Genomic DNA, 24374 nt, shown 5'->3' on the forward strand with positions numbered 1-24374 from the left:
GCCTGATGTGTGAGTGTCAACTATGGGCTTCACATGCAGAGATCTTATATTGTGTATGTATTTATTTATGCATTTATTTATTTAAACTTCCTATAAGTTATCTGTCCTTTTCCTCTGTATCTACCTGCGTTGTAACACCAACATTTCCCCATGTGAGGACAATAAAGGCATATCTTATCTTATCTTATCTTATCTTATATTTATCACCTCATATATTGAATTTATTTATCTGTCCAATACACAATTTTATAAAATGATTTTTATAAATTTACCAATATTTTACTTTCCAAAATAGTATTTCCACTGCTACTTCTAGTACTGCTGCTACTGCTACTTCTACTATAGTTCTACTGCTACTATTTCTACTTCTACTTACAGCATAGGTCTAATACAACTACTAATAACAATGAAGTGACTCTTCAAGTTCTTGCTCATAGAATAACTTTTATTTATTTACTTCCATTACAAAGCAAATCTCCTGCACTGTATATACTTTGGTTATATTTATCCATACAAACATACTATTACCATAAATGTCTTGTACAGGGTCGACACGTACCTGCGGGTTTTTGACAATACAACACGTACAATAAGTAATTCATACATTTGATCGACACGAAACTCAAAATGGCAAACTGAAGTGATAATGTGCAAGAATAACTATGGCAGTTTGTGAATATTCTGCTCTCGTGTCCCCGTACGCTGAGGCTGAGGCTATATTTACACTGGACGGTCAAAACGGGCCCGTGGCCAGTTCCCCGGGCGGTCCTGTTCATCCGGATATTATTAGTTTGTGATGGCGTTGCGTTGGAATGAAGGGGACACTGAAATACATGGTTTAGCACACGGGCAGAGACAATGACACATGTCGAGACGGACGGCTGCTTTAGGGACGAGGCGGAGGACGTTTCCATGTGGTCAGCGGTAGTTGACCTCACGTCACACTTAAGGGAGGAATAAGGGCTTTACATTGGGGCATGGCCAGTTGTCTAACCTACAAGGGCTTTAAAACATGTTAGGACTTGAAGTAGAAGTTTGGTGGGTTTGACATGGCTGAGTTCAGAATGAGTAAAATGCCACAACTGAAGCGACAGGAGGAAAAATGAAGTGAACCACATTTTCAATGAGGAATCTAAATACTGATGATTTTAAGTCTTCATAAGAAATGCATCCAGAATTTTCCTTTGTGAATGTCAGTTAGTTTGCTTTCCTATCACAAGGGTTTGGAAAAAGCAGTGTTTTCTATAGCCTCAAAGGAGTATTTGAGCTTCACAAAAATAAATATTTTGTAGTAAAGTATGCAATGTATCTTTAGATAAAGTGAAATGTTTCTGTAAGAATTGGTCCAGTCAAACCTAAAACTCGTGGTTTTGCGAGTGATTCAAGTGTCTTTATAATCTCTTTTTAAGTAAACAATGTAAAATACAGTTACAACCAGGCTGTCAAGTCACTCATTTTGTGATTTTTTTTCCATTGAAATGTTCCACTTCGCTTTTGTTTCCAGATATATTACATTTAAAATTCAGGATAACTTTTGGGCATGTCAAAGGTGTAAAATACATTTTGATTTTATATTTGAAGTTTATTTTAAAGTGCCATTCAAAAAAGTCCTCGGAGGCTTGCAGTTTACACTTTGTATCAATGTTTCCAAAAGCAAATTGAGATGATAATATTATCTGTAGATTTGACCATTTCTCCTTTGAAGATGGAAACCCTCCGTTTGTTATTTGGAATACCCAGATTCTGTTGGCCTGCATTATGCTCAAATCATCCATCAAAATAGCAATAATCTATGACAGATCTGACTGTAAAGCATTTTATACCGCTGAACACGAGCGGCATTTCTTGACATACGACATTGAAATAAAACACATTTGTGTCACATTAGTGATGTCGGGTGAGTTGGCTCTGACTCCAGGCTAAGCTGTTTTATTGAAAACTAAACCAATTCTTAATTATCTTTCTGTTTCTGTGGGCAGAGTTACTGTTGCATGCTGGACCATCCCTCTTAAAGTTAGGAGCAAACTAACAAAGCTAAACACTGCCCTCCTGTGGCAACAAAGTAAACAACTACCAAAGAAAACCTCCATTTCCAATAAACATAATGGCAACTATATCATTAGATTATAATTAGGTTAGAAAAGTCACCTGGTTCAACATCTCAACATTTAACTATCAAGCCAAATAGAAAATAAAAAAAAATCGATTGACATTTTAAAATAAAGGTGTAATTTATATTTTAAAATACTAAGATAATAATATGACATTCAATTTACATATACTTTTGTCCACACAGGCCGAAGCGAGGTTGCCAATCTGATGTAACAGGAAACAGACAAGGAAAGGTGAGTGAAGTGCACCAGGACACAAAAATAGCACTGTTCAGAGCTGGGATCTGAACCACTGACCTTTGGATTGGTGGGTGAGCAATTTAACATTCAAATATTTCTTCTTCAACTAGAATTTGCATATAAGTTGTTGTTTCACTTTTGACTAACTTTTTGACTGCTTTTCACTGCTTAACCTTCCTGGTGGAGATGTGCCATGTGCATGTTCTAAGATGTTCCACAGTATGGCTTTAGGGCGAGGAGGTAAACAGGAAATAACATTAAATTCATAGCGTGAAAGTTACTTTATTTGAACATTTGATGTATGCAGTAGATACTATATTAAAATGTCTTGTGGTTCACTGACATAAATGTAAGAAGAAGACAAATGTAGTGTGCCATGTCAAGTTTTCATATATAAATAAAAAATATACATATTGTCAGAATTGGACATATAAATCTGAAAAATTGGATAAGTTTAAATGTCTAGAACTGATATTTATGTCTCTGTGGGAGAAATATGCACTTTGAGAAAACAGCCTTTCAAGTTATAATTTCCCATGTAAATCTATTAATTAAATAAAGTAAATAATAAAATATCTTTAGGTGCACATTAGACAGTGTTGTAGTTTCCACGGGCTTGCCTCTCCACAGACCTGATCTGTATCTTTGCCTGGTGTCTTTGCTTGTGTCCATGGGAATTGATAGCAGTTTACTGTGGAACATTCAAAGCAATCACATCTCCATGGAGACAAGCAGTTGCACATCCTCCTCCAGGAACATTACCCAGTGCACACTAAGCCACCATTTGTGATTGACCTCCAGATCGTGTGGAGGAACTTAAAATAATGTATGTAGGCCGATTGAAAACCCTGACTATTTTAGTAAAAATCAGGCGTTTCCTCATCAGGGTTGATGTTAGCGTGCCATCTACTGGCAGCAAAGAGAATTAACAAAGGAAACATACAGTCGTCTTAGCCCCAACATGCTAATACAAGATCACAGTTGTAATGAATGACAGCAGAAATGCTCAGAACAACTTTGATGACGATTTATATGGACTTAAAAATGAAACGAAACAAATCTGGGACATTTGAAACCGCGATTTTTGTGAAAAAAAAGATGATCTTGAAAACAGGATTAATGAAACCAGCATTAATGCAGCTTAATAAACCTCCAGGTATGTTTTTGATGAGGGAACAGTGTTATAACATAGGTAAAAGCTAAGCAACTGTCTACTTCCTCATGTGTGCGGGTTTTGAGACCTCTCCCATCACACGCCACGTAACACCCCGGGTTTGAATGTCTCTCCCCAAAGTGAGTTCAAATATAAAAGTTCTGAGTCACAGAAATCCCAGGCAATCAGTTATACGACCTGAAAGCTGTTTAGATTGGGGCTCGGAGGTGGTGGCGAGATATTCCTGGCTGTCGCTCAAAAAAAAAAAAAGGGGGTGGCGGGGTGTGTGTTTGAGTCCAGGTAACCCAAGAAGTGTAGCCCATGATCGGAGACTCAGCGTGGGATATGTGCAGGCGAACAATGCCCGTCTTTGTGGAGCTCCGGGCAGAGAAAAACAAACCGTCTCCCCCTGAAAGAGATCGTGTTCAAGCTGAATAAGAGAAGACCACACAGGGCTATGGACAGAGGAGAGACGAGAGAGAGGGGGAGAGGAGAGAGGAGAGAGGAGAGGGAGAGAGGGAGAGAGGGAGAGAGGGAGAGAGGGAGAAAGAGAGAGAGGGAGAGAGGAGAGGGAGAGAGGGAGAGAGGGAGAGAGAGAGAGAGGGAGAGAGGGAGAGAGAGGGAGGGAGAGGGAAAGAGAGGGAAAGATAGGGAGAGAGGAGAGGGAGGGAGAGAGGGAAAGAGGAGAGAGCAGAGGGAGGGGAGAGAGGGAAAGAGGAGAGAGCAGAGAGCAGAGGGAGGGAGAGAGGGAAAGAGGAGAGAGCAGAGAGCAGAGGGAGGGAGAGAGGGAAAGAGGAGAGAGCAGAGGGAGGGAGAGAGGGAAAGAGGAGAGAGCAGAGGGAGGGAGGGAGGGAAAGAGGAGAGAGCAGAGGGAGGGAGAGAGGGAAAGAGGAGAGAGCAGAGGGAGGGAGGGAGGGAAAGAGGAGAGAGCAGAGGGAGGGAGAGAGGGAAAGAGGAGAGAGCAGAGGGAGGGGAGAGAGGGAAAGAGGAGAGAGCAGAGAGCAGAGGGAGGGAGAGAGGGAAAGAGGAGAGAGCAGAGAGCAGAGGGAGGGAGAGAGGGAAAGAGGAGAGAGCAGAGGGAGGGAGAGAGGGAAAGAGGAGAGAGCAGAGGGAGGGAGGGAGGGAAAGAGGAGAGAGCAGAGGGAGGGAGAGAGGGAAAGAGGAGAGAGCAGAGGGAGGGAGGGAGGGAAAGAGGAGAGAGCCGAGAGCAGAGGGAGGGAGAGAGGGAAAGAGGAGAGAGCAGAGGGAAGGAGAGAGGGAAAGAGGAGAGAGCAGAGGGAGGGAGGGAAAGAAGAGAGAGCAGAGGGAGAGAGGGAAGGAAAGAGGAGAGAGTGGTGAGCATGTGCAGAGCCAATTAATACCTTCCTCACAATTAAACCAAATAAGATGGTGCGGTGGGTCAAGCTCGTGACCTTGTACTGTAAGGTTGCTGGTTCAAATAAGGGCACAATATAATACACAAACAGGCTCTTCGTTTGTATATCGGTGTATACATGTATGAATATGTACGCAAATATGTTACCAAGCCTTAAATTGTCAGTAGTGTTCTCTAAATCGTTGGCAAAACTTTATGAAATCAACAGTGAAACGCCCGCCTCGTGCCCAAAGCAGCGGCCAACACAAAATCATTAACTTGTCATTATGTGGCGTGACGAGCGGATGACACGTGTGATTGCATAATTATCAAAGCAACATTTGGCTAACTTTCAAAACGTGGCAATAAAATTCAAGAAAATACGCCTGTCCTCCTGTGTGTCGAGCAGAGTACACACAAAGTACTTCTGAAGAATAAATGGATGCATATGTCACAAAGGTGGCGTTGTCCAGCAGCTCTCTTTGGTCCGGGACATTGGTGTGGCTGGTTCTCCCATTGGTCAGGTCGGTGATCATGTGACCTGGGTGAGCACTTCCTGGGTCCGAGCCCTGCTGGTCTACAGGCAGAGCTGAGGTGCAGGACCCGCGCTGGCAACTTGAGGGAGTGGCTCTTCTGGCTCTTCTGGCTCTTCTGGCTCTTCTGGCTCTTCTGGCTCTTCTGGCTCTTCTGGCTCTTCTGGCTCTTCTGGCTCTTCTGGCACTGCCGTTCAGTGTAAGGGAATCTGCACCGGAGAGAGAGGAAGAGAGTCAAGGCTGTGACATATTCCTCAAATGTCGGCTAATGAATCACAACAAACTGCATATATTGCAAGAACACCAACGACAGAAGTGAATTATCTGTTTCCTTGTCCAGTCTAAAGTCAAATGTAAAGTTTTTTTCTTGGTTAATTTTTATGTTTTTGTCTCTAAGTTTGTATTTTTGACACTAAATTAACATATTTGTTTTAATATAACTAAATGATAGCGTAATGACTTACAGTACAATACAGTATAACAATAATATTGCTATTGCAGTCCTTATCATTATAATTTCCAATATTGTGCAACCATGAAAACCTCAGCGGCTCAATCATACATGATACATTTGTGTCTTTTATGGGCACATGTTATTGTGAAGATCTAAAGCAACAGTTAAACGAGAAGACATGCACATGCCTCGATTTCAAGAGCGTGCAGCTATAATAAAGTGAGAAAAGATCTGTACAGCTACTGTATTTTACCTTCCAAATTGTCTTTATTGTGTCTTTCACCAAAAAAGGTGATGTTTTGGGCATCAGCCCTTTGTCTGAAACATCGGGACTGAGAGGACATTTTTCACTTTAGTTTAGTCAAAAGAAAGGCAGCGTTGTCCACTGACTTAAAAAGACATATCTGTTTTAGAGAGTGTACATCTTAGTAGAGGTGTAAGTACCTGTGGTGGTACAGTAGGTCGTGGTGGTGATATATTATTTTAGTAATATATAGTAGTGCAGTGTTTGTATTTATAACGTTATATAAGGCTGGTATTGCTCCAGGCGTTTGCTCCACTTCAATGATCGAGTTGGCGTTGCCTTCAAACTAAAAATTATGAAAAACCAGGGCTGTTTTGGCAAATGACAAGCCTCTCTCTCTCTCTCTCTCTCTCTCTCTCTCTCTCTCTCTCTCTCTCTCTCTCTCTCTCTCTCTCTCTCTCTATATATATATATATAATAATATATATATATATATATATATATATATATATATATATATATATATATATATATATATATATATATATATATATATATATATATATATATATAATATATATATATATATATATATATATATATATATATATATATATATATATATATATAGGTAGAGGACCCGAGCTTAGAAAAAGGGAACGAAGTGCTGAAGATGAGAAGGGATATTTAAAATATATATATATATTTTTAGGTCAGCAATAAAAACTGTTTTGACTGAGTAAAAAAACACACTAATTTATACTGAAACTAGAATTAAAACTAGATTCTCATTTGTATTAAATACGAACATTTTATTAAAAAAACACACAAATAATTTTACCTTTACTGAATAGTTTTAGAATTTTAAACTGGTGATGCTTTAAATTAATAGGTTTACATATACTTCAGTCAATCATTGAAAAAATATGTGTATTTAACTGTGTGTCCTTAAACAGGAGAGGAGCTAAAATTGCCTCTTGTTTACACCAGTTCTAGTTCCCTCTTTCGGAGATGGTTCCATCCTGGTTAAGTTCTGGTTCTGGCTCTTCTTGGTTCATGGTCATTTAGACCTATAGTTTAAAAGTAACTGGTTCAATCTTTGCCTTAAGTTCAGTTAATACCTTGTTTAAGGCTGGTTTAGTCATGGATTTGTCTTGGGTCAGAGTTGGCCATAATTGTTTTGCCCACATCATTGACTTAGTCTTGGTTCAGACCTGGTTTCGTCCAGATTAAAAGTAGTTTAGAGCTGGTTCAGACTTGTTTATTCCTGTTTTTGTCTACACATTAGTTTATCATTACACTATCAAATGAAGAACTATATGTCTTAGATCAATATCGCGATTGCACAAACTTGTGTTGTCTTTGGAAAAACAAACTGCTCATTTGAACTCTCTCCGATTACCCGCCCCCCTTCGCCCTGGACACTCTAATCCACTGGTGCTTATCTAAATACTGCGAGCCATGCTTTTAGTGGTGTCCCGTTCACTCCACTGCTGCACCGAGGGACACCAAACCAAGAACATCTGGGCACTGTCTCCCTCACACTCCCAGAGACTCTATATACACATAGGATCAAGCATAAACAAGGGGCGCGCGGCAGGGGGGTCCTCCGTCCCCTCTCTTCTTTCTCTCGTCCCAATGCGCTTCACTTTCAAACACTCAGCGAATACCCAAGTGGAAGGCTCTGGTTACACGGGACTATAAAGTGTCCCAAATAAAGGCAGGGGAAACTGAGAGCTGCGTTTCCTGGGGTGAGATAGTTAAGCTCATTCCTTTACACTGCGGCGAGCGGAGAGGGGCGAGACGAGAGGGACGACCCGAGAACGCAGAGACGTTCAGAGACAAGACAATTCGGACGTAGGACCGAACACGAGGACTGCTATGGCAACGATGTGTGCAATGCATATGGTGTATAGGAAAATCATAATTGTAGCACTTGGTCACATGGAGACGTTTCTATTTTTGTTGGGCATTCAAAGCGTTTTACATGAAAGTATCACACACAATCATAAATATGACATAAAGACTTGAAACAACCCGACACTGATGGTGGTGGGACTCGAACAACTTTCAGATTTTAAAAGTGGTCACATTTATATTCTGCTTTTCTTTTTCATGTGCATACAACTGATGTAAATAAGAGTGTTTTGTTTACTAACCATTAGTATTAGTGTTATTTAGTCTTATGCTAGCTATTTCTAATTCATCTTATTTTATTGTTTTATTATTTTATTATTTTATTATTATTATTTTATTATTTTATTATTTTATTATTTTATTTTATTTTTATCTTTATCTTTTTATTTTGTTTTATTTTTTTCCTCCATTCCCTATTAAGATATGAGAGGAGTTTTGTTAATAAGAGCATTTTTTAAGTTTACTGTCCTTTTGTCTGTATCTACTGCGTTGTAACACCAAAATTTCCCCATGTGTGGGCAATAAAGGAATATATGATCTTATCTTATCTTATCTTATCTTCTACCTTCAAGGCCCTTAACATGACTCATTCACACGCTCTCACACATACATCAATGTACACAGAGGCAGGTAAAGTGTCTTGCCCTGGGACATGAACGTTATACAAGCGAAATTAAATTATCATTTGAGTCTTCTGTATCCTATTCTCTATATACTTTACTAACACTATGTTGCACTTTGTAACCTGTCATATGCATCGTAGAACATTAGGGTGAAGTATCCAGGGGCACGACAACACAATGTGCTCATGGTAACAGGCTCTGTTCGTGATTTGGGGTTTTCTTTGTTAACCACAGTGAGTTGAGAAGGGTCGTGTCCCCAAAAGCAGATTTACAGTCTAACTTCTCACCTGCTTATAAAACTACAACCTCAGCTAACATAATATACAACAATCGGCTGACACAATATTTGTCTAAAAGCAGTTCTACCCATCAGCCTGCCCCATCACACTCACATAAACCCATGGACCAAATAGACTTTGCGTCCAAGCGTTACTGAGTAGCCCACAACACAAAAGACCAAAGCTGCTCTGGGGGGATTGAGGAACATGTAAGATGAACCTCCACATCTGGGCAGACTTTGGACTGTCTGATCAGCCAAAGGTCAAAGCAGTACATTAGGTAGGATCTGGACCTCAACGTAATCATGCAGTGGATAAATACATTGATAGAACGTAATAAAATGGTTAGTTAGCATCAACCATCAGATTCTACAACGCCATGACTTGTCACACACACACAACAGATCAAAACTTGGACTAAACCAGGTCTAGAACGGGATCAAACCAAGTCTACGTCCAGACTAAACAGTTTTCAAACTAGTATTACAGCTATGACTTTTGTTTCTACTTTCTAGTATTTCTACTGAGAAAGAATAATGACTGATTTCCGAACACCTCCACTAGCGATCATTGTAATGTGTAAAAGAAACTCCAATGACCATGAACTTTGGATGGACATCTGATGTGGTGGAGGAATGGAAATGTAAGCGGTCTTTGTCACAGGCTGGATTAATAGCAGAACACAGTGTAACCCAGTAATATGAGCCGTCTATGGAAAGATACCAGCTCCAGTGTTAAGGATATGGGAGTGCTCCTGCATGTTTTTGGACACAGCCACCAGAGCTAAAGGGGGAACACAGAGCGCCTTTGATTGGGCCAAAGTAAAGGCAGGATTTCGGGTTGCACGCTAACAACAACATCTGGTGGGCAGTGGGCAGCGGCAAGAGGGAGGAAATGGAACAGAGCTAAGGTCGAAAGCCAGTCCAAAAGTTCAGGTTTCATTCCCAATCAAAGAGAGCAGTAAGGTTAAGGTTATGGTACACTTCCGTCCACATAACCGAAGGGACATTTGTCCTCTGGATCTGACCCATCCGTCAGTGCCACTGGGGCATCTCCTCAAGAGCAGTGGGCGCTGAAGCTGTTGTACCTTGATTTTGAACCATTCGTGAGGAACTGGTTGCTCCTCTTGACTGTGACCCTCATCTGATGTTGAACTATGAGAAACAACTGTCTGAGATCAGGTTATTGTTTCAACCACATTATCTGCTTGGATAAAATCATCATTTGTATCTGACTATTGCTTCCTTATGGTTCTCTCCCAACAAAATGCTTATTAAGCTTGAAATAATGTACCTAAAATATGCCAAATATTACTTTCTATCAGTCAGGTACACAGTCATTAGGATTGGTGTTAGCAGAAGAGAGTACTGCTAAGGGGAAACAAACAAAAGCTAGCTTCCCCCCAACATGCTAATGCAAGCACACCATTATCATGATATGATTTATGTAGTTAAAAAACGCCCAGGAGACCTTCGGATTTCTACCTAGGATTTTTCAAATCTGGGAAATTTTAAACTAACCAAGTATAAGAAACGAAGAATACAACCAGATAAATAGGATCAATGAAACAACGTAAATTAAGCAAAATACAACTCCAGGTATGCATGAGGGACGCTCAGAAAAGTCAATTTTACATGGCATGTGACTTTAAATTGTATCCAGTATATTTCTTATTACATATAGATACTTAATAATAAAAGTCGTTTTTTCCTGAGCTAGACAAATTAAAAGTCAGGTCCTTTAATAATATTAATGTTGTTATAATTATTACTATTACATTGATTTATTCACAGTTATCAGAAGCGTTTTACAAGATATTTAGATTTTTATGATTTATTCATTCATTCATTCTCATTGAATTCAACTGCCCCGATACTGAATGACACAAATGTGGCTGTCAGTCTGTGGCAGTGTCAGCTCTGATCACCACCATCACTCATGTACATACAGCAAATGGTCACATTTAAAGCTGGACAGTGTAACTTTTCTTGTGGAGAGATAGTTTGCTTCTCTCTGCTTTTCATGGAGATAACAATGGAGACTGCGTTGTCTGGAATGATCCACTGTACGACATTGAATTGATCTCATTGCAGACAAGTAGGTAACGCCATCAGGCCCAGTTAAAGGGCAGGTCTGTGGAGAGGCGCCTCACTCACAATAAGAATACAAGTGAGCTTTATTGACAAAAATGAATATCTCCATTTAGACAATATTGTGTCAGTTCAACATTACATGTGTTTAAATATGTATTACTTTTGGTTTAAGTATAAGATGAATGTAAAAATAATGTAAAATTACCCACAATATCTCTTTATATATATCTGGTTTTTGGAAGTGTTTCATTTACAATCTGCTCTTTTTGCCGCCAAAGGCAAAACCACAGTCACAATATAACTGATACATCAATATCAATCTATTTTGAGCATGTTTAATGCCCATTCACACACATCCATACACCAATATGTACAAACAATGCAAGGCTAGATGGATAAAGTGTCTTGCCAAAGGACAAAACAGCAGTATGGAACAGTCAGTGTATCATCGCTCTACCAACTGAGCACTTGAGGGTCAGACCACTCCACACCACTCAAGATTGTCCAAGACTATAGAGCCGTTTTAACTCAAATGTGGATCTGGTTACTTTTGAATCAGTGTCAAATCAAAGCAATTGTAGTGTGACCAGATATTCAAACTTCTAAGTCGTCCTCTTCAATCATAACAGCATAAGTTCTGGTTTCTCACAGCTTCTATAGTATATGTGTAGCCACTAAACAGCATGGCGCCAAAGTCAGAGAATCCCCCCGAAACCTGGCACTCCTCTGGGCTCTAGAGTTACAGTGCAAAGGGGGTACAGTGGAGAAAGACACTCACCTCACCACAAACTGACATGCACAATGCTTTGTTTGCATAGCTGCCTGTTTTGTAGACACAATTTAAGGATATTTGATTAGGCGTAAAGAAATCGCCAAGTTGTACAAATGGAGATGGCTGCTGGGTTGTAACCGTGCAATCAAAATTCAAATGAATTAATTGGAGGGGTAAAGCTTCTTGTCACCATGGTGATGATGATTATTTGTTTGGAATATTCCACATTATGGCATTGAACATATCTACCAAGCATTCATTTGATTTTGTTTGTCAAAATTACATGGAACATTCTAGGCAAGCGCCATGGAGATGAGCAAGTGGCATAAGAATATATACGTTTCCCCAGAAAAGTAATGCCAAGCATTTTTAAATAACTGTAGCTGCTGAATTACTTTCGAAGAATGTTTGTGCCCTTGAGGTGAAAAGGCCGTAGTTAACCTGACACCACAGAGCAGCAGAGGAGACGAGGAGACACTGACCCCAAAGCCAATGTCCACTGAACACTTTCTAGAAGAAGGCCTGCTGACCTGAGCCACATTCTTTACACTCAACAAACAGGAACAGGGAGATGATATTGTGTGTGTGTGTGTGTGTAGAGGTGATTTGGATTTAAAAACATGGAGGAGCACTTCTTAAATAACTCCCTGATGATAACATGAGGTGGGAGAGTGTTTTCAGCCTCAATATTCAAGATTCCATAGATACAGTACCTTAAATTTAACACAGTTAAAAAGTGTAGAAACCTACAAAGTTAAAGGACAGATTTAAATATTCTGTTGTTATTGTTCTCTACACTATAATATATATTTATTTTTCTCAAACACAACGTCTGACGTTCTGTTTGTATTTCAAGAGAGAACCCAAAAGTGCTCATCTCAACAACTTTCTCTGTTCTGAGCTTGATCTCATTTGCGGTGGTCATGTGACACTGTGCCTGTGGTTTGAGAGTACACCCGGGTCTGGCCCAGATCACATTTCCAAGATGGAGGTGGAAAAAGTGTCTCACTGGCACTGACTGGGGGAGTGCTGTTCCTTTTCTTGGCATTGGATCGTCTCAAGGAGGAAATCACTCAAACACAGATGACTGGATTACAAGGGACATTTTGCTCAAATGGGTAATTTTGAGCTCAGGACTTTATGAAAAATGAGTCTCAAAACATTGATTTACATTGTTAAATGAACATCATAAGCAGTTAAGAAATTGTCATTTAGAATTGCTTAACAGTTTAATTAACCTAAATCTAAATTATGACCAGATCTGAACAATGATACTAGGACTTAAGACATCTGTAATAATAACAAACCAAGAATGAAGGGTGTATAAAAGCAGTAAAGCAGGTTTGAACTTGCTAAAATACTCTTTCACCACCAGATGATGTCCATGTACCAACAGTCGTACAGTACCAGTGCCACAGTATAAGAACCACTTTGTCATGGAAGAGGTCCAAAGTTTAAAGCATGCACATGCACATGCACATGCACATGCACACATGCACACATGCACACATGCACATGCACACATGCACATGCACATGCACATGCACATGCACATGCACACATGCACATGCACATGCACATGCACATGCACACATGCACATGCACACATGCACATGCACATGCACATGCACATGCACACATGCACATGCACATGCACATGCACATGCACATGCACATGCACATGCACATGCACACATGCACATGCACATGCACATGCACACATGCACATGCACATGCACACATGCACATGCACATGCACATGCACATGCACATGCACATGCACACATGCACATGCACATCCACACAGTCACACCAACATCAACATTTTGACTAAACTTGGACTAACCCAGAACTAAACCTTGAAATATACCATGACTAAAACAGGACAGAAAGAGAACAAAACCAACTCTACATCAAGACTAAACTGGGTTAGGGTTAAGTATTTCAAATACTGAAGTTGACTGGGTCAGAAGAAAAACAAACTCACTTAAAGATGCATTTTAGATAAGTCTTATAGCTCAATATGCATGCTTTCACTGAATATAAGCACATCATTAGGCGTGTCACAGTAACATATTTCAAAGTGTAATATATATGCCATTGATATATATGAGCTGCAATTAATAAATAGCAGAATAAAACAAGACAAGAATAAATGAAATAAAGAATAAAGTGTCGTTAGAATAGACTGAGTCACAAAAGGTACTTATTCAATCATCTACTGCACAAACGAATATAGAGAGTTAAAGAGTTACACTCAAGAAATTATGAGCCTCAAAAATTCTAGCTATCTATCAATTGTTGAATGATAAGTTACTATAGTAATTATTCTAACAGCCCTACACATAATAATAACATATTCACACTCCCTCCAGTCTTACCTCCATCCTTTTACTTGTTCTGCTCCCGAAGGCGTAGACACCTCCTCTTCATCGCAGGCTCCATGTCCCCACCAGCGGGGGGCGCCGTGGCTGGTGTCCTCAGGTTGCCCTTGTCCCTGAGTTTAGGCAAGAGCAGCGGGGTTGTTGTGGTGGTCGTGGTTGTCGTGGTGGGTGGGGTGGGGGTTGGTGTTATGGTCCCGCTGGATTTTGGCGTTGTTGGCAGGGCGTAGGCGTGATCCTCATCTGGGACGTGAGGATCCTCTCTAACATCCCCTATATTCACGACCGGTTCCTCCGTTTGGGGTTCAACATTTTGGCACTTATTTTCTTTGACTTCTTCTGGACTAATATGTGAGGGCGAGATGGATCTTGTCGGTGATGCGGCCACACCATTTGTGGCACTTTCGCTGGATTTCAATTGTGTAATTTCATACATTTGACTTGTATGTTTTGGACTACAAGGGAGATTTTTGAGGTGATAGACTGTGTCCGGGGGCGGAGACCGCGAAACAGATCTGATGATGTTTCCTGGTCTAACTCCTACCTCCACAAGCCCTGATAAATCAACCACACCATTGGCACTTGGCTCTACCTTAACTTGGGTCCTGTGCAGCACCCTCTGTATTACATGCCTTTCTGTAGACTGCTTATAATCAAAATTTTCTGAACAGTGAGACGAGACTTCGCTATTGGGCGTTGAAGATGGAGATGGGAATGATCTTTCGGATTTTACCCAATCTTTTGTGTTGTCGTTTGGTGAGGGGGAATCCTGACAATCAGTGAATGTATCGCCTACTGGACTGCTGTTCTCTTCTGGAGATTGTGGTCTTGTGGCTCGGAATCTCGACCTGTCCAAACCTTCTGGAACTGGTTGGATCACCCCGCTATGACTCGATGAACGCTCCTGGTTTGTCTTGAGCGGAATCGGGATCGGTATAGGAATAGGTATCGGCAGAGGAACAATAATTGGATAAGGAACGAGGATAGTCGGATGGGGCAGTAGCGGGCTAAACGATGGTATTCCGAAATTCATCATATGAGGCATTGGCATAGGTGCTACAGGTGGAACTGGACCTCGTGGTAGCATGTTCAGAGGAGGAGAATGCAGTCCTGGGAAGTAAGCTCCAGGAAAGGGGTGCATTAGGCCAGGCGGGTTCATGGTGGCTGCGGGGTTAGGGTGCTGAAAGTGGGGCGAATGCGGGGGTCTGTGGATGGGGCTGGAAGGTGGTCCTGGATGTCTTGAAGGGTTGGTTAGAGGACTTTTTAGCCCCTGAGCGTGCAGGGGAGGTCGGATAAACGGCATGGGCATCAGGGGGACATGGGGATGGTGGTCTAGCATATGACGGGATGGATGGTGTAGAGGGTGTGGGGCAGGGTTGTGATGGGGTGATACAGCTATGGCGGGGGGATGAACAGGTGGTTGGGGCAGCGGAGGTCTATCCAAAGTTCTTGATCCCGATGCCTTTGGTTCTGGAGGAGATTCGCTAGCCACATTGATTTTTGGTGAAGATTTCCGATGTCTGGTCTCACCGTTACTGCTGGTCCAAGATTCAGGAGTAAGGAGCTTTTGGGGGATGCTGTTTTTGCCTTCAGAAGAATGTCCCTCCTGACTGGCACTTCCCCGGCCTGGACTGGATTCGGAGTTGGTGCTGGTGGAGAGAGCAGCGCGGGCCTCTCTGTAGAAGACATCCATCTTATACTGGTTGAGACACTTGGTGGTGCAGAACTGGAGACGCTCCTCGCCCGACCCAAAGTCCAGGTATTCTTTGGTGTAACGGACATGTTTGCACCAGTCACAAGCCTGTGACACAGGGGACAGAGACTGCGAAGGGTCAAATGTGGAAACATATTAGACTATGACATCTAGACTTAATGTACAATTTTTAAAAATACCAGGTTTAACCACATGTGTTGAATAATGGACTGTGTTGCCAACTTACAGGAGACATAATATGCTTTTGTCTGCTATAAAGTTATAATGTATGATACCCATGGATCTGTTTGTTTTATATTTGGGGCATTTTAAATCATATTATATTGATCTAAAATGACGTATTGATCCCAAACCACTTAATAAAATAAAATTGCAGCATTGATTTCCTGCTCTGCGCCTGGTGTTTCCTCACTAGGGAAAAAAAAGAAGTAAGCATTTAGCAAGCTTATTCCATGGGTTATTTGGAAGAAGACATTGCGTTTAAAGGCGTGCCATAATAGAATTATATCCCCCAGGGCCTGGAGTCTGGTGGTGGTAGATATGAGGACAAGGGTAGAGAGGATGATGAGGAGGATGTAAGGGATACAGAGGAGGAGAAGGGGAGGTAGTGGGTCACAGCACAGACTGAAAGAGGCTGAGCCAACTGCACAACTGCATGAGTGTTTAAATGGGGCAGACTGTGCGCTGATTGGGAGCAGAGGAGGTGCGTCGTGCTATGGGGAGGAGTAACTCAGGCACGTTGATTGGAAGCAATGTCCCGCCTTTGAGGCTTAAGTGCTCAGAAAATGTCTGTTTACACTTACCCCCTATCTCTGCATTTATTTATGATTAAAAATGTCATATCCATTTTTCACTTGATGGAAATACCAATAATTATTAAGCTTGTTAGATAGATATATAGATAGATGGATTGCGAGGTTAACTATGAAAAATAAATAACAATCATGATCTACACATGAATAGTGATTAGACATGATAGTTTAATTGTAAATACCCTAAAAAAAATGTTTAAATGTTTGAAAGAGACAGACACAAGTCTTTCTCTATATCCTAAGAATTATATCTCATAAAAAACATGTATGTGCTGTGTAATTAAAACAATAAATATAAGCTATATATATGTTTATGAAGTTGTTGTCCTAACTATGAATGTGCTAGAATAAATCTTCATCGTCATTAATCATAATGACTTCTCATATATGGCTATTCTCCCAGAGGAGCAACAGCAGAGGCACAGGGAGTCATTTACATAGCAGATTTGTGCAACTGATAATATGCAGTTTGTAATTGTACATAAGGTGCAACATGCCAGAATTTTAAGTAGTACTCTGAATTTAGCACCTGTCTTAGAAACATATGGTACCTTTAAGGGAGTAGCTCTGTTGGTAGAGCAAAGGTTGTGGGGTCAATCTTTGGCAAGGACAAATTTGCTTCAAATAGTGCTGATTAATTATGTCTGTTTACAATCAAAGATGATTCAGTTCCACAGCTTAAAACAAACTTTGAACATGCCCCCATTCTGTAAGTGTAAGTCTCTCAAGTATAACACAGTATAAGTGTAAGTATAAGTGTCTCCTAGAGCTCCAGAATGTAATGTCATCTGTGTGTTATAGTGATAGGCCTGTGAGAGCGTTACATTAGCAGACACATGAGTACACAAAGGCACATTGACAGTAGAGAGAAGGGGGTGTCAGGACTTACTCGCACAGAGCTGTTGATCTTCAGCACCAGTCTGGGCGAGTCCTCGGTGTGGGAGGGCTGCGGGGAACGCTCGCTCTGGAGGTCCTCATCCCGGGCCTAAACGACAAGAAACATTTAGTAACTATTGCATTCAATCAGGGCTGACTACAACAAACACAAATGAGTACAAAATAAGCTATGCAGTTAAGCTTTGTCATTTAGACTCTGGAATTGTAGACATGAGTGGAACTATGGGAAATATGTTCCTTGGGCCTAGACTCTGGTGGTGGTGAAAGATGGAGAGACTGAGGAGACTGATGGTTCTGCTGCTGTGATTTGACAGTTGATTGGTTGTGAGGCAAAGGTAGCAGGCTGTGGGCGGCAGAGAAATGCAGGTGACAAAAGATATAGTATGTATAATTATGTAGTGTAGTGCTGTAGCTGCAGTAGTAGAAGTAGCACACAGATTGATAGATTCGATAGACTGAAAATTAAACTTTGGAATATTGACGCAACATTTCAGTGTGACCATTATCTCAGGAATATTTGTTTTATTAAATGCTTTACTACTATTACTACTACAAAAACAACTGTGTTCAAGATCAAACTCAGGCATCCATGTGTTTAATATGATGATGTAAATGTAGGACTGTTGCCAAAGTAATCAACAATTCAAAACAAAATCAAAACGGCGACAACTTACTTGCTGTTGTTGGATCAGATCGTCTCATAATGTTTGAACTTATATTCGTAATTTGTTAAGTAGTTACTTCCAGGTTACATAACATAATTGGATCCATACTGTTATATGTTAAGGGGGAGAAAATGCTATTGTCAATCCCTTCAATGGTATCATAATAATAATTGAATCTGGTAAAGCCAAAGTGTCATAAACTAATTCAAATAAAAAAACATGTTTGCACTGAAATGAACACACACAAAGAGAGCACAGAGTAGGTGCAACAGAGGTGACTGGTTAGAACTTGTCTAAAATGTGAGAAGACCTATCATCTTCCATAAACAGGTCTGTGTGCGTACTGCCTCCTGAGTATTATATTTCTGAAATGTGAGCGCGCTGGTTGAGGGGCACAGTCAACAGTATCAGATCCTCCTGTGATTCACACACAGATACTCATCACAAAATGGCCTACATCTGAATCTGAGGCAAGGAACAACCAAACATCTCATCGGATTATCTTCTGGGTCACCGCAACATTCGGAATATCAACACTGCTTTAAAATGAGTTTGTTTCAGGACATTCTCTGTTGGTCGTGTGCACATCAGCCTCTTTTTCAGACAGCGAAGCAGCGCAACCAATCAGCTCTCATCCCAGAATGCATTTCAATTCACCTCCTGGTTTGTGAACAATACATGCTCTTAAAGATGTAGATTGCACACAGGAGTCTGATTTCGTTACAAAGTGCTGCGATATAATGTGTGGGTTGAAAAAGAAAAATGAATCTACAAAATAATTAGTTTCAATCTGAATATTGAACTGTTTGCCATTTCGTTATTAACACTCTTCAAAGGTAATATTGATATTTCCAAGTTTAAAATTAACTGAATTTAATCAGCACTTGAAATCAGAAACACCACTTGCGGATGGATTTGCTTTCCTTTTGCAGCCTAAATGGAAAGTGGAAACATTCAGCGGTCATTAAACCAAATCTGATCCTCTTAAGTAACACGAGGCCAAAATAGACACAAATATTTATCATTTAGAACGAGCAAAGAGCAACAGGAGCTGCGTGTTAGGCCACAAGTACAATATTTCTAAATCTGATGCATTGTCACATTGCCTTGACAGAAGTAGTGTTCTAGGAAAGACATGTGGATTGGCAGAAGAGAATAAGAGAGCATTCAAGTGGGCTTCAGATGGGAAACCTGATGCGGCCGAGAGGAAGGAATGCGCTGAAAGTGGACCCCTGCCCCAGGCCTCGCTGCTCCAACAGGAACCGACAAGCCCACCCCACGGCCGGGCCCTCCTCTCTGGGGTGATGAGGTACTAGGATTGTGAAGCTTGAATAATTTAATGGAGATGTTTGATGTTTGTCAAAATGGCAATAGTGCACAAAATTGCACCTCCATGTTTAGTATTGCTTCACTAATGCATAAGCCAGCGGATGGTTTCCTTGCGCCCTCTGCTGGAGTTTTCTATAGACAAATATTAAGCATCGGATAATTATTGGAAACAAAAGTGCCGCTGATCACTTCAAATCCAATTCTCTTCTAAAAGATCTAAAATCAATAAATACTGACAGATCCGGCAGTGGACGTCACTGACAACACTTAGACATTACAAATGAATGAATACACAACACATATAAACATACAGTATTTTTTTGGTTAAATGATAATGCTAATTTTGGAGCCTAATACATATCAAAATAACCACACCACAAACTTAAATAATCTGCAAATAAAACAATTGTATTTGGTTGTTATGTTAGATTTTAAATTTTAATAAAGGTAAACTTCAGTCTTTTACATGTTGTCAGTGATATTCACGGTCCACTGCCTGATCTGATCTGTCTGTATTGATTTGAGTAAAAACACCATAGAAACCACAATTAATTGATAAAGTAGTAGTAGGAGGAACTTGAATAATGTACACTTGTAGGACCTTAGGGGTGACAGTTACATTCACCCTTCAATAAGAGGGTCAACAGTCCACTTCTCACCCTAAAATCTATACTGCGGTTGGGTCCTTGAGCATGACCCTTCACCCTTTTCACTCACTCCAGTGACATCCGTTGGCTGGTTGTGTCAGGAAGGGCATCTGCTGTCTGTGGTAACTGCGATTTAGGGAGCAGTTTGTTAGCTGACATGTACAATGTTTAGTCATGCTTCAGACAGGTTTTCTGCTCAAGTTGTTAGGTCCTTTCTAGCTTTTCCTTGGAGTGAAACATGAGTCCCTGATCTGTTAGCCTTTTAGCGCCTCTTCTTTTTGTGTGTGAATAAAGCGTCTGTAGTATAAATACAAGGGTGAAAGCTGAGCCTGCAGCCTGTCACCAGGCCTTTAAACAAAGTTTAATAGGACGAGTCAGCCCCATCCGGTGCTCTGCCGGTCCACATCAGTGAGTCCAGACCAGCCCCAAGTCCATTAGCCAGAAACTGAGCCTAAGTGTCCCCACAAACTCTGACCTCCTCCTCAGGTTGTGCTTTGAGCATTTGTGTTAGTCCAATCACAGCAGTTTATTAGCTGATGAAAACATCTCTTGTATAGAGATATACAAAAAATGATATCGCAATTATTATCGAGGTATGTAAAACTGCAATATAGAGTACATTGTGTGTACATGTGTTTCTTTGATGAATCCCCCTCAACGCTGAGAGACGCAGGAAAGATTCCTGTGTCGCCATCAAACAGTGCTGTAAAATCCTCCTATAAGGTTATTGTGCAACATTCAGTTCACTTGTAAAAAACTGTACATGATCATGTAAATATGTAAATATGTTGTGAGGGGATATCTTATAAGCTAAGTTAAAATGTAAATGTATTGTTCATATTAGGGGGAGGAACAGCTTTATTGTATTCACTGATATTTAATTGTTTTCTTATAATAAAAAGTCGTTCTTATTTTACCCAACTTCTATTTTCTTCTGCTGGTCAGTTGCATGTATGTAATGAAAGTAAGTTCCCCTGTAATAAAAATATTTCTGATTTAGATTCTCAAAGGTATTTAACCCTGTGCCAGACTGTACTTCTTTGTGTTTGGACTTTGCTGGACAGAATTATTATTCACAAGTATAACAGAATGTTTATTTACTACTACCAGCAGTAGTTTAATTTTGCTATTAATTTTAGACATGTTCCAACCGACAAGATGTAGTGTAATTATGAGAATGTCCAATCCTGACCTTGTTGCGTTTGAAGTACGCTCGTCTGCAGGCGGCGAAACACTTCTCACTGCAGAAACTCTTGAGCTCTGAGCCCATAGACAGCGAGTACCTCTTCACGCCCTCCTTCTGACACCACACACACACGATCTGGACCGCCTGCGTGTCCTCCACTGTGGACAGAGAGGCACAGAGGACAGAAACGGTCAGAGACATAGAGTATGACTATGACCTCCCCTACCCCTAGCCACCTCTACCCCATTGCCTACACTTCTACCCCCTGTTACATCCCCATCTTTTTCTCTCTACTTCTTCTGTCTTGTTCATTTTATCTGTATATTAATGTGTTCTGTACGTGTTGTCCCCCCCTGTCTGTAAATACCCCCCCCTTTTTTATTATGTTCAGCGTCTTTGGGTCACTGAAAAGCGCTATATAAATAAAAGTTATTATTATTATTATTATTAGTATGAGACAGCACACACACTTGTCCTGGACAGTCCGTATCCAGTGAGGACATGAAGGACTGCGAGGTGAGACATATTCTGAACATATGTATAATAACCCAATATAACTTAGGATGCGTTCTTTGCTCCTGTTTGGTGCTGATGTGGACTTTGTGTGGTCCTGTTCTAGTTCGGGATAAGTCCATGTCAAGTCCAAATTTAGTTCCGGAGTTTGTCCCAAGTTTATTTACATAAATGTTAGTTCCAAGTTTGATTTTGACAACAATTTCACAATATTTTGTTAAAGAGGCGTAAGCTGTGACTTGATGATGATTCCAGAAGTCCAAAAACAGTAAATATCATCCTTAGCCAGTTAACATTAAATGTCCTCTAAGGGTTGTATTTCATTCTCTGCCCCAAAAGGAATTTTAGGAGTTAAGCCGTAATTTGTCCTTGAGCAGGACACTTTACTCACCTAGTTTTGCAGTGGTCAGATTAATTAAATCATTTGCCTGAATGGATGGTTAATACAATGCAAAACGTCATGAATCATAAATACATTTTACACTTAGAGACTCATTTATCAATCAAGGTGCTAAACTGGAGGAGCGGCTGATGGGGTTAACCAGAGCTGGTGAATTGAAGATTTATTTTTTTTTTTTTTTTGCAGGATGATGGATCACACTGATACACCCAAAAGCGAATACACCTGTTGCATGGAAGCAGAGCAGACACTACGCCTCATCCAGGATCCTTATGTTTTAGGACATTAAGACCGTTACCCAGACGCGTGAAAGCCCAATCTGATGGAGAGCTGCTATGGAACGCTCCACCTCAGTGAAATACATGTCTGTGGGAGTCAGGGCCAAAGTGCTGCAGGTACATATTTCATTACCACTGCTGTGAAAACAACATGGACATTTTTTATCTTTGAAAGTGAGTCTTTAAAACATCACAAAATCACTACCAAATGTCCTATTGGTGCACAAATTGCGCAGTTATCCTGTGCTCATACCTTCATTGTACTATATTATCAGAGTTTTAGCTCTCGTGAGATGAAATCTGGCACCACCAACTTAACAGCTTTATTTTCATTTTCGTTGGCTCAAATTTGGAGCATATTGGTGGAAACACATCATTTTGCGTATTACACATGGAAGCAAAAACTATGTGTGAGATATATCTGTTTTGCATGTGAGCAACTGCTTTAATAAAAGAGGCACATACTGTACAAAGCAGCATAACAGAAAATTATGATCAAAATTCCACCATGAAATCACATGCATTGACATTTTTGATTTAGCTTTCGAAAAGATCCTAAAACAAATGCATCAAACCTATGTGTGTCCCGGTACCTGCAGAGGGCTTTATGAGCGGCACGATGACGGGGGCGCTCTTGAGCTCTTTGGGGATGCTGAGGGTGGAGCTGGTGGAGGAGGACGGAGAGGACGCGGGGACACTGGACACCTCCGCTGGCTTCATGGACAGCACGGACGAGACACACACTTTAGACTCTTTGGATTTTGGCAAGGAGTTTTCTGAAACACAAGAGGGACAGGGACCATAGGTCAGGGATTGGAGTAATTAAAACACTTGAAAACATTCCCAGGTAGAAAAGCTTTTGATATTGTCAGACACTCTAAAGGTGCGTTAAGTGTCTTGCCCAAGGACACATCTTTAAGATCTGCCAGTCAAAGCTGCTCCTTCAGTGAAACATCCACTATGATTTGGATTTAAACCTATGTTGAACAGTGTGGCTTGGTCAGTTCACTTAACACATGGGACATTGGGACAAACATGAAAAGTAGTCTGGACAAAAATCTGGACAAATTAAAAAAAAAAATGTCATAATGTCTAATTTGGTGTTTTTAACTGGTGAAACCACAGGCACATTTCCACATTGGGTCACATAAAAAAATGTAATTTCAAAGTATAGGGTAATTGGAAGAACTTTATAACTTTGTAACAGGAATTGTATAACTGATCATAAGACAGTTATACAGTAAAAACATTCAAACATAAGTAGTTGTAGTGGACCTTGCCTCTCCTGTGTGTGTACGTGGTGTGTCTTCTATTGGTGGCGGTTGAAAGAGACCAAAGGCAGTTGGCGCAGCCTGGCAAAATGTTTCCTTCAGACGGCACACATGATCTGACATTCTAACTGTAAATTCACCTTTAACCTGAATATACAGTACACTGATACTTGTGTATGATATGAGGAAGAACATATCCATGATAGTTGGAGCTAATAGCGTAACTGGTGTGGCTTAAACTGAGGAATATTATTACAAAAACAAAAGGAGTCTGTATTTAAGTGAAATGTGAGCAGTCTACAGGCAAACTAGTGCAGTGAGTCACAGTCTGCTCCTAACCCGATCGTCCTTCATACCTGTCTCCTACATGTCCTCATGTCACCACAACTACGGTCCTGCTTTTAATGAAATATCAAATAAAATATCACTCTTTCGTCAAATATAGGCTATTGAATCTATTATTTAATTCATTTCACGTCATATTTATTAAGGATACAAGTGCAGAGAGA

The 24374-nt window shown here is 40.6% G+C and overlaps 2 protein-coding genes across 3 annotated transcripts in view; both read right to left on the reverse strand.

Moving 5' to 3' along the window:
* Positions 1-24374, reverse strand: part of LOC140370580 (uncharacterized) — a 153691-nt gene that overhangs the window by 68515 nt on the left and 60802 nt on the right. The window lies entirely within an intron of this gene.
* The window catches only part of sobpb (sine oculis binding protein homolog (Drosophila) b), a 38445-nt gene continuing 14495 nt past the window's right edge, over positions 425-24374 (reverse strand). Inside the window, exons 3-7 of the mRNA XM_072457088.1 lie at positions 23188-23370; positions 21410-21561; positions 17569-17664; positions 14154-15975; positions 425-5600 (exon numbers count right to left, since the gene is read on the reverse strand). Coding sequence (XP_072313189.1) covers positions 14164-15975; positions 17569-17664; positions 21410-21561; positions 23188-23370 — 2243 coding nt within the window. The 3' untranslated portion in view covers positions 425-5600; positions 14154-14163. The remainder of the gene's footprint in view (positions 5601-14153; positions 15976-17568; positions 17665-21409; positions 21562-23187; positions 23371-24374) is intronic.

The sequence above is a fragment of the Eucyclogobius newberryi genome, unplaced genomic scaffold (genome assembly GCF_026437365.1).
Source record: "Eucyclogobius newberryi isolate DKJ021-1_F unplaced genomic scaffold, fEucNew1.0.hap1 SCAF_1, whole genome shotgun sequence".
NCBI lineage: Eukaryota > Metazoa > Chordata > Actinopteri > Gobiiformes > Gobiidae > Eucyclogobius > Eucyclogobius newberryi.